Source organism: Tiliqua scincoides, chromosome 3 (genome assembly GCF_035046505.1).
Source record: "Tiliqua scincoides isolate rTilSci1 chromosome 3, rTilSci1.hap2, whole genome shotgun sequence".
Lineage (NCBI taxonomy): Eukaryota > Metazoa > Chordata > Lepidosauria > Squamata > Scincidae > Tiliqua > Tiliqua scincoides.
Window position 1 is genome coordinate 179,220,952 of NC_089823.1, and position 15,191 is coordinate 179,236,142.

At 43.2% G+C, this 15,191-nt stretch overlaps 1 protein-coding gene across 2 annotated transcripts in view; it reads left to right on the forward strand.

The window, feature by feature from the left end:
* The window catches only part of GFRA1 (GDNF family receptor alpha 1), a 228,440-nt gene that overhangs the window by 183,498 nt on the left and 29,751 nt on the right, over window positions 1-15,191 (forward strand). For both annotated transcript variants that reach the window (XM_066620276.1, XM_066620277.1), the window contains 2 exons: window positions 3,827-3,961; window positions 9,862-10,037. In XM_066620276.1, coding sequence (XP_066476373.1) covers window positions 3,827-3,961; window positions 9,862-10,037 — 311 coding nt within the window. The remainder of the gene's footprint in view (window positions 1-3,826; window positions 3,962-9,861; window positions 10,038-15,191) is intronic.

Below are 15,191 nucleotides of genomic sequence, written 5' to 3' on the forward strand. Positions count from 1 at the left end.
GGGCAACTGTTTGACCTCTCGCATGAGCTGTGGGATGAGGGCTTCCTCCACTGCTTGCTGTTTCACATGTGTGATGCAGTAGCGGCAGCAAAGGAAAGGCCAGCCTTGCTTTGTGCAAGGCCTTTTATAGACCTTGAGCTATTGCAAGACCTTCATTCATTCATATAAGTTCATCTTTAATATATTCATTTATGTAAACTTATGTAAATTTATTCAAATTTTAAATGTAAATGAATTCTTCCCCCCCCCCCCGACCCCCAACATAGTGTCAGAGAGACAATGTAGCCCTCCTGCCAAAAACTTTGGACACCCCTGCTCTAGGGCACTAAATAAGCTGATTTCTGCCATAGCTTGGCAGCATTTTTCCATTTCCTCTTTTACCATTGAAATCTTTGTTTGGTGGCATGCATTTCCTGTTTTGTTTTGGCAAACTTTGATGCTGTACAGAAATGATATGATGTTTTTGACATGATGTTAGCCATTGCTAACCTTATTGGTGTGGGTTGAACAGCAGTATGCCAGAGTGCATTTTGTGCTTGCAGTGAATGATTCAACACACCTTGATCACCATACAATCTAGATTGAAAATCTGTGTGGTCAGCTACAGTGTGTTTATGTCAACTGGCTTTGATATTCCTCTCATCTCCTCCGGACATATGAAATACTGAGGTACAGGCACAAACCTTAGTTTATTGGATTTCACTTTCTTCAGTGCCTTTTTATTCTGTTATTCCAGTGCAGAAAAAAAATGCTTTAAGAACAATTTCCGGTGCTAACTCACCAATTTTGTTTTCATATACAGGCCCCAGTATCTGTAGGGGTTCTGTTCCGGAACTCCCCACAGTTGACTGAAACTGCGGATATCAGCAAATGCCCCCCACCCTCCGGAGGTTAGGGGGCTCATCCATCCACAGCCTCTGCCGGATTCAGACTGAGCCCGAGGATGAAAGAAACATCCCTTCCATTTTTTTTTTTGTAAAACCAGAAGTTGCATTTTTAATGCCTTATAAGGCATTAGGAAGTCCAGGGAAGCATTATAAGGCATTAAAAACGTCACCTGCAGTTTTATGAACAACTGGAAGTGACTTTTTTCATTCTAGGGCTTAGTCTGACCGACGTCTGCTGGACTCAGAGGACCCTGGAGACGAGGGGAGCATAAGTGAATCCGCGGATACGGAATCAATGGATATGGAGCCCCCCCCATACCTAATGTTTCATTTTCTCCCTAAATTTCTGAATTTCTGATACAGATAATACATGGTTAAAGTATTGCACTGACATCTTAAAGCTATCTAGGTAGTTTTGCAAGTGATAAATTTGTTTGAGTTTAATTGCTTTTCGGAACTCTTTGTTCCTTATCCCTCACTGCATTGCACATATGGCAAATGGGCCATCTGAATTACAAGCACATCACAATGCATCCTTCACTGCATCCCTCCTTTTTCTCTTTTGTCAAGTTTTGATTAACAGTGCTAGTGATAGTTGCCCATTTGACTACATTCCCCCACCTGCATTTCATTAATTGAAAACAGTATTGAGGATTTGCCAATTTTCTGCAAACATTAGCCAATTATTGCTGGAGTTGTTAGTCAGAATCTGAAAGTAGGGTTAGAGTGTGCTTGCAATCTAATTCAACAGATTCTGACAGCAAAAGAAAAACACCATTGTGATTTTGTGATTGTGCCCATTTGCAATATAACCTTATTTATTTTCCATTTTTTTCCCCATGGCAGCTATTAATGTCCATGCTTCGTTGTCTCTCATGTCATGTGCAAAGTGGTGTTGGTTGATCTGTTCAATTCCCATCAGAGTCTCAGTGACAGAAATGATGTATATTGCTGACTTGGGACTCCACTTTTGTTGCTGCTCACTGACTTTGTTTTTGGTGACCTTCAGAGCCTATAGTAGAATCCATTGTAATAAACACATTCACTTTTTTTGTTTCACACCATAATAATGATTATGCCGAAACCACACAATACCAGAAAGTACTACTTACTATGGAGCTTTTTTCATTATGTATTCAAAAGAGAAAGATAAACTTGATTCTAGCTAGCTGCATTTCCGAGAAAAGTGGAACCCCTTTTGTCTATTGATCAAAAGGAAGAGGGTCATAGCTCAGTGATACAGTACATCTTTGCATACAAAAGGGCTCTGGATGATTTCCCGGCTTCTCCATGTAGAACTGTGAAAGACCCCTATCTGGATCCTAGAGAGCAACTGTCCTGGAGAGCAACTGCAATCCTGGGGTTTCCTCCAGAAAAGGGAGCATTTGTTCCCTTGCCGGGGAATAAGCCTCTGCTGCTCAAAAGGGTCTGCTTGGACCTATGCCAACAATTTAGTGGATTTAGGGCCCAATCCTATCCAACTTTCCAGCACCGGTGCAACCACAATGCACCTCCAAGATAACAGAACATTCCCTTACCTTGAGAAGGCCTCTGTGACTGTCTCCCCAGTGAAGTAGATCCAGGAAGGTGAATCAAGGCCAGGAAAGGGGATAGGATATAGCCGGCACCACTGCTATCAGTATCACTCCCTTCCCGGCCTTGACACACTCCTTGCCCCAGTCTCCACCCTGTCCCCATGCCATTCTACACACTTCCCCTCACAGGAGGGGAGCAGGGAAGGGTGGAGAGGCTGCAGGAGGGGGTGCATCTGTGGCAATGGTGTGTGCCAGATCCTGCTCTGTACTTTTGCTGCCTCCCCACCCTCTTTATCTCGTCGGACCTATACTAGCAAGATCACTAGTGCAGATCTGAGGAGACCCATTGTGGGTCAGGAGGCTTAGGCAGGCATGAGGGGATTTATATCCCCTTTCCCTGCTGAAGCCTCCTGTTTCTGCCTAAGCATTGGTGTTTGGGCCAGATAGGATTGGGCTGTAAATGAAGTTGTAATGCTTTCCCATTACTGTATATAAGTGCTTCAGAAAGTTTCTTGTTTCTTTTAATTTATCTTACTGTGAGTAAAACCTGATTTGACCTTTGCACAATATTTGAATAGTCTTTCTGAAGTTTCGGGCAGCCATGTCCATATTTACGCTACTCAGTTGTCATGTATTCATAGCCCTCTTCATTCCTCTTCCTCACCATTGTTTTTTAACCAAAAAAAAAAAAAATGTTTAAAGAAACAAAAAAACCTTCTGACCTTAAGACATGACCAGAAACAATATCCTAAAACCAGACTTACAACTCAATCCCATTGGGCTCTACTGCTGCAGGAACTAGCATTTCAGCAGCAACAGACACTTTATGGTTGTCGTAAATGGTACTCAGGAAGCCCGCAGAACTGCATGCCTCCAGACCGCTACTGGGGAGTCTGGTATGGCCCTGCGTACAACAGCGGGGAAAAGATTGCCTGCTGACAAAGGTGAGTCGACAGGGAGGGTAGTATGGGAGGAGGGTGGGATTGTGGCAGGGTGGGATGGAGTGGCACCTGGTATAGGCAATTTGTGCTGCATGCTAGCCCTCTGGTAGCAGCCAATACACCCCCTTTGTTGTCTTGGACTTGCACCAAGGCTAAAGAACTGGCTCAGGTCCAAGAAGACACATTGTCAATCAGGTGGCTTATGGAGAGAGAAGGAAAATATTTTCCCTTTCCCCTCTCATTCCTGATTATCCCCCCTTCCACTATAGCATGCAGCACAGCCCATTTTGGCACAACTCCATACTATGGCAGAGAAAACCATAAGATTTGACTTTTGGCTCACATCTTAATTCAGCTCTGCTTCCCTCAACTACATGACAGTGTTCCATTCTAAGTTGGGTTTCCTGGAGAATGTTGGTTAGTGAACAGAAATTATCATTGATAATTTTTTTTTTGTCAATAGGCACAGTTATGACACCAAATTATATAAACTCTAACAGCCTCAGCGTTGCCCCATGGTGTGACTGCAGTAACAGCGGCAATGACAACGAAGAATGCATGAAATTTCTGAATTTCTTCCAGGATAATGGATGCCTTAGTAAGTATGATATTTATACTCTATAAAATATGTTCATGAGTTGGTTGATACAATAATACATGCTGCAGTTCCAAGGTGGATCTTTTTTCTCATAATGAAACATCAAAGATAGTTTTCCTAGGGTGGTTATCTGGAGACAGCACATCTTGTCTAAATCAACAAAAATTATAGCATTTCTTCCACAATATGCCCTCACAGGCTGGGGGGCTCCCTATTTAAGGCCCACCTTAAATATTATCTAACCATTTTAATAGTCATTCAGATGCTACATCTGTGTGGTTGGACTGCATATTTTATCAGTAACACATGCAAGAGCTGTTCAGATGAATTACTTCATATATCATTGATCACGTGCACTTGATTGGCACTTGATTGACCCATGGGTTGGTTACATGCATTCACACATGTTGCTTTGGTAACAGATGCATAGGATTTTGTTCTGGTTTGAGATTCATGTCCCCTGAATTTATAAGGGTTTAGGTCACTGAATAAGTCCTTGAGCCGTGTGTTTGAATTGAGAATAACACATACAGAATTGAGAGAACACATACAGTCAACCAAATTACCCTAGTGTGATCTCTTTCGTTCCAGTGTTGCTTGGTTGTGACACATATATAGTAAGAATAATTTTACCACCATGGTAGCATCTACGGTTTTCCTTCCTCCAGGGCAGCAATTTTCAACCAGTGTGAATGCTCTGCAGGTGTGCCATGGGAGTTTGCAGGAGGGTAATTTATTAGTAGGGCAAATGGGGATATGACCCCCCCCCCCAGCAGCCTGGTGTGCCTTGTCAATTTAAAAAAAACTGATGGTGTACCTTGCCAAATTTAGCATCTTGTCAGTGTGCCATGAGATGAAAACGGTTGAAAATTGCTGCTCCAGGACAAGGGCTCTTCCTCTGGAGCAGGGGTGCCCAAACTCCGGCCCTGGGGCCACTTCCGGCCCTCAAGGCCTCTCAGTGCAGCCCTCAGGGAGCCCCTAGTCTCCAATGAGCCTCTGGCCCTCTGGAGATTTGCTGGAGCCCACACTGGCCTGACGCAACTGCTCTCAGCGTCAGGGCAACTGTTTGGCCTCTCGAGTGAGTTGTGGGATGAGGGCTTCTTCCACTGCTTGTTGTTTCACGTCTGTGATGCAGTAGCAGCAGCAAAGGAAAGGCCAGCCTTGCTTTGTGCAAGGCCTTCTATAGGCCTTGAGCTATTGCAAGACCTTCATTCGTTCATATAAGTTCATCTTTAATATATTCATTTATGTAAATTTATTCAAATTTGAAATGTAAATTAATTCGGCCCCTGACATGATGTCAGAGAGATGATGTGGCCCTCCTGCCAAAAACTTTGAACACCCCTGCTCTGGAGCAAGAACCTCTCAATGGTATCAATTGTTGTGAAGTATAGTGAAATGATCATCTGTATCAATGGCATCACTGAGGGTGTGTGGGCCACACCAGGTGACACACTTGGGGAAGTGACACCATTACTAGCCAAAACTGTGAAATCTTTGAATAATAACATCATGCTATATACCATTCAATGCACAATTTCAAGCAGAATGTAACGAAACAAACCTCATTTAAATATATATATTCTATCAAAAGTTATGGTCAAATAACCAGAAAAGGAAAACACAATTGCCTTATTGTGGCAATGGCAGAAAAGGAAAACACGAAGGTCACAATTCTAACCAACTTTCCAGCACTGACATAAGGGCAATGCAACTTTGAGGTAAGGGAACAAACATTGCTCTACCTTGAGGAGGCCTCCATGACTGCCCCCCAACTGCAAGATGCAGCACATACCCCACTGGCACAACTATGCCAGTGTTGGAAAGTGGGTTAGGATTGCACCCAAAGTGGATTTTTTTAAAAGCTCAAGACTGACCAATGAGATTGATTGTTCTGGGAGCCAATGAGGTATTATTATGACACAGCAGGGAACCAATGAGGTGTTAGTTTAAGTCAGCTCTCATTTCCATGTGTCAGAGCTAATACTCTTATTTAGTTTTGTGAGTGCCATCAAGTTGGCTACTGGTTTTTTGTTGGTTATTGATTTGTTGGGTGACCTGTACTCTTATATATTAAAATAGATAAAGTTAATTTGGTTTACAGCAGCCCCAGTGATGCCACTGCATTTAGGTTTTGCGTATAATATTGTAATTTATTCTGTATGATCTGGTACAGAAGGAGGTCCATCATGGGGGTGACACAATCAGCTCTCACACTGGGTGACACAGACCCTAGTGACGCCTCTGATCTATATGGTCTAAAAGACATATAGTGTTCTATGTTTTTCAGCATTTGACTCTGCAAAACTCATTCATTACCCCCGAGCAGGGACACAAATGTTACATGGAAACTGGCAAGCAGGTGTGAGTAGTGTGATTTGGATTAGGACCAAACTAAAAATGGAGCAAACTAAGAATGACTTAAAGAACATCTTTGCAAGCATGCCAAGACTAGTTTCTTTTATAAACAGAACACTAACAGGGTTAGTGGAATAGGGGAATTGTACAGAACGTTAACAGGGGCTAAAAAGTAGGGAAACTGTAAAACTTTGTCCTTACTGTGGTCCCTATCCAAATCCCTACCCAATTAGATGCTATTTTGCAAGAAAAATAAGATCTTCCTTTGGTACCAAGTTATATGTGAAGATCTAACTGGATGGTTTGACCTGGTTTTCAGGTGTCAGAAATATACATTAACATTTTAAAAAATCATTTTTGAACTCTGATTCTTAAAAATAAATAAAAGTTTTGGCTTTTGGAGGCCTAGCAGTGCTCACTTTGACCTTTTGATACCTATACATACTTTAATTGTTTTAATAATTTGCTAATATTCTAATTTGGAAATGTGATCATTACTGCATCATTACATGCTCTATTTTAAAAGAAACACCCCAGTTCCATTGTCCTCTCGTTTGCTGTCGGAATAAAAATGTTAATGAAGATAAAGCAATGACATTAGAGGACACTGTGAGGAAAAATTATACTCACCCTGGCAGAGAGACCTTTTCTTCATGAAGAAATTAAAGGTGTCCCTCTTTTAATAGCATTTCACTGAAGGGGGATAAATGTTCCATTATCCTTTTTGTTAATGGATTGACTTTTGTAAACCTTTATTTTAAATAAAAAATACCACTGCTTTGTAATTCACACCATGCATTTCTCGTTTGGGAAAGTTTGCGCTGTTCATGTGAACTTATTGAAAAGGGAAATGGATTTTTATTGATGAATCAATACATTTACACAATATACTTCAGTATTCTATTAGTGCCCTAGTCCTTCACCCTACTCAACTTACACAGTGACTCCTTGGATTGATCCAAGTGCTCTTTTAACCCAGTTATGTAAAGGTGTGTCAGCCTGTTTAAATAGTAGTAAGAGCAAAATTACGCATTCAGATGAATCTCATGGTACAATCTCCCTTAGAAGGTACCACTTCAGGATGGGGATGAGGTTATCACATAAGACTAAACCCTAAGACCAAAAACTCTATATTCACTGAAAGTGAATGTCAAGAAGAAGGGCAGGGCTTTATGTGCTCCTTTACATGCTTGTTTTCTATGTGTAGAGTCCTGTTTTTCACAGGATCTCATTCAAACTTGCATTTCCCCCAACTTTATTTTGAAGAGATAAGAGTTCCAAGAGGATTAGGCCACCTGATCTTTAAATATGCTCTGAGTGGTTTGTTCATAATAGTCTTCGGCTGCAAGAATTTCTGCAATAGGATTTTGAACAATGAGGTGTCAGTATATTTCGTTCAGGGTAAATATCTGTCAACTCTGAGGTCACTTTTTAGTTTTTTGTAATGTGCTCCAAGGCATGAAAATCTATACAGATTTTCTGCACTTCTCCTCACATCAGCCTACCCATTTCTGGTCTATAAATTGTCTCCTACCTTTATTAGAATTTTTTTTAAATGTTAAAGTGCCTCTTTCTAAGATAAGAACTAAAAGTGGCATAATTTATAACAAGTGGGGGATACTGTAGAAGGAATGTATTAATAACTTCCATGCTTCAGTCCTTGGTGAAATGGTTTGATTTCTTATACAATGACTTTGAAATAAAAGAAATTCCTAAATCCATGCTGAGTCCCCAATGACTTGATTAAAACTGTTTTTTCTATTCATTTGTTTTTTTTTAAAACCCAACCAATTTACGCTTGCCATAAGCACAGTATTTAATCCCATGAAAAACTGTGATAAGCCTTTCAAGTTCAGCATTTGAAACTTCAAGTGTAAGCATGCTTCTCCTACCTAATTATGCAGATTTGTTTGAAGACTGGAAGGGAAATAGAAAAGCACAAACAATCATATTTTAATATGACCTCATATTTATTTTTTGAAAACTCCTAAATCTTCTAAATGCGTGGAGACATTACTTACCATTACATGTTATCACACTATAGTGCTAAAATATTAGTCTCTGAATGGTGATCTCATTTATTTATGGAATACTTAAAGAGGTGTTCTTATGATGCTGTGACCCACCATGCAGTAAGTCTGTCCTCAAGATTATCTTGGTAGTCCTCTTTGTCCATGGTTAGACTTTTGAGACTGAACTTAAACCAAAGGGCACAATCCTATCTTGGTCTGGAACAGGCAAGCCAGGAGGCTTGCGCAGTATCCAGTGTGAGATCGGGCTGCAAAGTGGCTCAGCTGAAGGTAAGGGGAAACTCTTCCCCTTACCCCCTGGTAAATCACTGCAGCCCCTATGAGTCTCCTCGGACTTGCACCACCTCAGGACCTGCTCCCCAACCGCTCCTGGACCCACCCTCTGCCTGCCCTCCCCTATCCCCGGACTACCTCCCTCCCGCTTCCTCCCCACCCACCCCAGAGTCTTGCTTTGGCCGAGCTTGGCCAACACAAGACTCACCCCACAAGCCACCATGGAGGCTGGATTCAGCCTCCATGTACCAGCACACCTTCATGCGCTGGCGCGGCTTACTCCCAAGGAGGCGAAAACATGCTTTACGGCATGTTTGCGATCCTCCTAGTATGGTGCAAGGGACTTGGGCCAGCCTAACTCATTGTTAGGATTGCGCTGTTAGAGGGGCTGTAGGTCAGTACTAGAAAACTTTGTCTGCAGAAGATGCAGTGTTCAATCCCTGGTATTTCTAGATGGGCCTGGAACAGACCTCTGTGTGAAACTCTTGGAAGTCAGTGTCAACAATACTAAGGGTCCAATTCTAAGCTTCCCTGGCACCCAGGAAGACAGCAGCACCAAAATGGCAGCTGCTGTATCCTGTAGGGCCATGGAAGCTGCCAGAGGTCTCTTCAGGGTAACAGATCAGCGATTCACTTACCACAGAGCCGAGGTGTTCCATGATGGTGTCCGTGGCTTGAGAGGGGGTATAGATACGGCAGCAGCCTCTGCCGCCATCCCTGCCGCCTCCCAGGCCTGATCCACCCCATTCTGCCCCCTATACCTTCCTCCCACCTTCCCCAGTCCCGAAAAGCCTCCCCATTGCCTGGTGAATAAACTTATTGATCTGCGCTCCTCCTGAGCACCTGGATGGCCCAGTGGTGACTGACATCATTTTCATGATGGCTGTTGTCTGGGCAGTACAGGAGTGAGCAGCACTGACTGGACTCAGGATTGAGCTGTTAGTTAGTCTAATCTAGGCAGCTTCCTGTGTTCTTTCCTACAAATAAGCTTAAAAAAATCCATGCTTTATGCCTTGTATGAGTGATCACTGTTTTTGTGCCTACAAGGTAGCATGGTATCAATGAAATCTAAAAATCTGAATTTAAATCTTTCAGTGTTTCACAAGAAGCGTCTCTGGGTTTATGTAGTTGAACAAAATCTGCAGCCCTAGAACATTTAAGTAGTCGGCCTTTCTTTTCCCTTTTCATTAGTTGGTTACTTTTTCATATGCAGATTTTGTTCTGTAATTTTTCCTTTAGAAAATGCAATTCAGGCCTTTGGCAATGGTACAGATGTGAACGTATGGCAGCCATTCCTACCCATCCAGACAACCACAGCTATAACACCGTCAGTTTACAAAGCTAAGACACTGGGATCTGAGAACACCAACAATGAAATACCCACCAATGACTTACCAGCATGTGCCAATTTGAAGGTAAGAAACCACTGGAATTACCGTGATCTGAAAGCTGTAGTGCAAAGGGGAAGGGAATGGGTATTGTCTGTCAAATAAAGGAAATGCCCCTGCAAATTAACCAGACAGGCTTATATTTAGCTATCCTCTGATATCTTCAATATATTGTTGTGATTCATTCACCCATTGCAGTAAGCCAGTCACTCATAATTTTAAAATACCGGAATCAATAATAGGTTACACTGTTACAATGGAAGAGCAGAATATGTTACTCGTCATTCAACCACAACAGATTTAGGATAAGGACTTGACACCCCAGAGACCTGGCCAGACACCATCTCTTTGGTCTTCTTTCTGTCAATATTCTTTCTATTCTGATAAGCTGTAGACTGAGAGCCCAGTCCTTAGCTCTGCATGCCGGCTGACCAGCCAGCATGCATGCCGGCTGACCAGCCAGCGCGGACTGTCACAAACATATCGTAAGGCACGTGTGCAAGGCTTAGCACCAACCCAGCACCGGAGCTAGCCCAGCACAAGCTCATGCTTGGCTAGCGCTAGTGGAAAGCCGGTACTCTGCTGCTCCACGGTCACTGGAATCACGGAGCAGCAGACAGGTAGGTGGGGAAGGCAGGGTCGGGCTGTTCTGGAATGGGGAGAGGGCGGGGAGGAGGCGTGATGGGGGAAGGATTGGGATGGGAGGAGGGCAGGACCGGTGGAGCTCAGATCCATTGGATCCTGAGGTCCATGTTGGGCCACATGGCCCGACATGGAACTCTTTAATTATTCAGTGGCTCCAGAGCTGCTGCAGAGTCGAATAGCCCCATTGCAGAGCTACTTTCCTTACCCAGGGGAACGGAACGAATGTCCCCTTCCCCCATGGAGCCACTAGCGGCTGCCCAGTTGTGCTCAGGATGCCATGCAGCCATTTTCGGCTCCGCAGCAGCCGTTTTTGGTGCCACGGCAACCCTGTGTTCCAGGCAGCTCAGGAGTGGGCAGAAAGTAGATTGCGGTCCACTGATGAATGATTAGCAGATTTTTAATGTGGACAACCTAGCAACCTGTTCTTGGAATTGTTGTAAGAATAGTTAACCTTGACGTGATCCACAAAGGCATTTCCCATGTTCTTAAGCAAAAGTACATGCAGTTTTGTAAATTTTGCTTTTGGAATTCTTAAGGGGGCTTTACCTATCTAATTTTGGAGTCGATATTATGAGCCAACATACCAACATAGTGGTCCATATTCTAACCAAAAATGTGTGCTGCTTGTTGTTTAAATCATAATATGAAATGTTCAAAAAAGTTTGTCATTTTAGCACCATGATGATTTAGTTCTACAGTTTCTCATTCTTGATGAGGCTGTGGGTGTGTATTTTTACTACTGTTGTACTGAGTTAAACTGGTAGTCTTGGTTGGTCTGTGGTTGGTCTGTGGAACTCCAGTTGGTCTGTGGAACTCTTTGCCACAGGATGTGGTGATGGCGTCTGGCCTAGACGCCTTCAAAAGGGGATTGGACAAGTTTCTGGAGGAAAAATCCATTATGGGTTATAAGCCATGATGTACATGTGCAACCTCCTGATTTTAGAAATGGGCTATGTCAGAATGCCAGATGCAAGGCAGGGCACCAGAATGAGGTCTCTTGTTATCTGGTGTGCTCCCTGGGGCATTTGGTGGGCCACTGTGAGATATAGGAAGCTGGACTAGATGGGCCTATGGCCTGATCCAGTGGGGCTGTTCTTATGTTCTTATGTAGTCTGCTTGGACCAGATATAGACAAGGGACTCTACAACACAGAGCTGTGACTAATCATGTTACAGTACTTAGAAGCTTCAGGTATCTTTAAATTTAGGGACTTTCAGAATATAACCTGAAAGATTTGTATCTCTAATGATAACTAGTTCAAATCATGGCTGAAAGAATAAGAATATGTGGAGATGGGGAGACTGTCGATGACCCTTCATCTTCCAGTCCAGTGTTTCTCAACCACTAGTATCTGTACCTGCCAAACTGCCGTGAATTAATTGGTCATCATAAGAAAGACAAAGCTATTGTTGATGCGTTCATTTTTCGGCCTTCCTGAAAGTGGTCTTATGGAAAGCAAAGCAATATAAAGGATTTCACTAAATGGAAAAGCTGAAGATAGTTGAGGCACCCATCTCAAAACCATTTTGTTGGGTGGGGGGCAGATTTGCTCCAGCCTTCGGAAGTCATGATGCTATATAGTCGTGATGCTATAAGCTATGCTTGGAGGAGCTACAGGTCCAACCTATTTATACACGAATTTTTTATACATGGATTTGACTCAACACAAATGGCCCCTGCAAATGAGAAGGAATGTGCTGATCTCTGGAAAAGGGGAAAAATGCATCCCTTTAAAATCAGTTTAAAAAACTGAACAGTTCTTTAACAATAGCCTCCTTAATGAGAGAGAGAGGCGGCAACCGGCTGACAATCCATCAATCCTTCTCTCTCCAGCGGACCCCTCCCTTCCCCCTGAGCATGTGAAAGAAAGGGCATCCCTTTGCATTGGTGAAGGGAGGGGCTGAGTGTAAGCTCTCAGCTCTTTGTAAGCTCTTGGAGGAGGACTGATTGATGGATTGCCTTGTTAATTACTCTTATCTTACATCACAAAGGTCAGCAAGGCTGTTTTTAAATCACAGGAGCAAAGAAACTTTGTTCTTTAAATTGATTTGCTATAGTGTGTTTTTTTTGCCATCCATGTGAGTGCTTGGAACAGAACCCACGTGGATAATTAGTCTCAGCCTGCATTTGGATCATTAGGTGGGCCCTCTCACTGGGTACCACAGTTTGGTGTGAGGTATGGCAACCCTTAACCCACCTATCAACATAGTATAGAATTAGCCAGTCAAATAATGGTGGAGTGTGATTTTTCCTCTACTACAGGTGTACCTCTGTATCTTCAGGGGTCTGTTCTGGACTACCCCCACCCCCACATGCATGGATACCGCAATTCCATTGATAACAGGGATGCACTTTAAAAAGTCAAGAAAGTAAAAAAAAAAAAAAAGAAAAAAAAGCTGAAAATAGCTTTACCTACCCTTGCAAAGCAAAACTGCTGCATTTTGGGTACTCCAGGCAGTCTTCTGAGCTGCCTGCAGCTTCTTCCTGGCCACGATGCATTCTGGGGTAACCTTAGATAAAGGGAAGAGCCTTTGTGCAACCAGGAGGAGCCTGCAGGCAGTTCAGAAGACTTCCTGGACCCCTCAAAATGCATTGGTTTCTCTTCAAATAGGCAAAACTATTTTCTGCTTCTTTCTTTACTTTCCCAACATTTTTAAAGTGGCCTCCTGCAATCTGTGGAACCGTGGTAAACTGAAACCACACATGCTGGAACCACCGCTGTGGTGGTATGCCTAAACTTGATTGGCTTGTGATTTAGGGGGTAGACTACTTACTCCATCCTGTCTGATCAGGTCTGAGATTTTGGTAGCTGTAGTTGATCACAAGTGGCAAACACAGTGCAGGTGGGGAAGCAAGTCCAATAAATTGCTAGCCACTGAAGCCCTCAGAGTATGATGACAGATTTCTCAGTGCAAAAATAGTGCACTGACACAGTGAAGATGAATTGGGCTAGAGTAGTCCTGCTACTTCAAAGGCTATATAGATTGTGGTGGATGACACTGCAGTGGGCCTCATTGTCCTTAGAAGGCTTGGACCAGAGACTGAACAGAGTCTGTTCCCTGACCCGAGAGAGGATGTAATTGTCCAAAAGGGTTCAGAGAGCCATCTAGGCTCCCATAAGCCCTTCTGCCCACAGTGCTGAGGGATGAAGTTAAGCTAGATTTAGGTAATATATAGATCATTATACAAATTATTATGTAGTTGATAAAGTTGTGGCCTTTTGACCCAGAATGCCTCATATCTTTCTTGGGTATGGAGGCAATACAGCCCATAATACTTAACCATGTTTAAACCCATTTTTGCCTAACCCACACAGGTGTACACATTTGGTCCCTGTTGCGTATATGCAATGTTGGGCAGAAATGGCTTAACCGACATTTAATCTACTTTAAGTGTACATAACATTAGTTACATCAGGGAGAAAGGGCTACAGCATGGTGCCAAGGGCTTCATAGAAATAGGTGGGTTTTAAGAAGGTTTTTGAAGGAAGTGAATGAGGAAACTTCCTACAGGCATTCTAGGAGACAGTTTCATGAGTGCAGATGCAGCAAGGGAGAAAGAACATGTCTATGTCTTTATGGACTTTCCCATATGGACTTGCATATACAAGACAGTATTTGAAACTTCAAAAGCTGTAGATCTAGACTTTTCTCTGAACCCACATTTCTGTATGCAGGACACACAAAATGTTTGGTTAGGATGTGTCCTAACACAGCTCATCAAATATTGCTGCTCCATCCTTAATTGGCCTAATGTCCTTTTCCGATTCCATTCTTGGGTTCATCAGGCAGCACTTTATGATTTAGGCATGCTGAATTATTGTGCTTCAATGGAAACAGTGACAGATGTGTCTGGATAACAGTAAAAACCTAGCCACTCAAGCTCCTCAGGAAGTAAAATAACCAAATGTCCACATGAGCAGGTGCCCCTTCAGGCAGAGGGCAATGACAGGAGGCTCTGAGAGAGCAGAATGAAGTCTTCTTTGCAAGCAGAGAAAACTACAAAGCCAGGATCTTTACAGACTTCAAATCTTACTGCCCCTTCTGCCTGTGGGAAGCCCTGAGCATAGCTACTGTAGCTGATGAGCTGGAAGAGAGCAAGAGTCCGGCTCAGCATCCTTGCCTGCCTGGAGAGAGTCTGGCGGTTGCGATGTCCATTTAATACGAAAGACAGCTGCACTGAGCCTGTTGTGGGTGGGTGTTTTTGCAAACCTCAGCCAGCACGAAACCCAGTGGTCAAATCCGCTCCATGGAGCTCTTTGTCCCACTGAAGGAGACAGCACCCCTTTGAAACAATCCTATTTTTGCATAAGCAGGAAGTCACTGCACTACATTTCTGTGCTAACCGTACTATGACAAAGTGGTGGAAAACATGTCTTTTCAGGCACCAATACAGTCATTCAGTGCCGCATGCAAATAAGCATGGATCATCTTTGCTTCCTTAGAAGAGCTTGTGCTAAAGGGGAAGGGCAGAGGAAGGATTAGTCCTGAAGAAAGGGGCTTAAGCGCCATTCCCAGCATGCAGTGAAGCACTTAG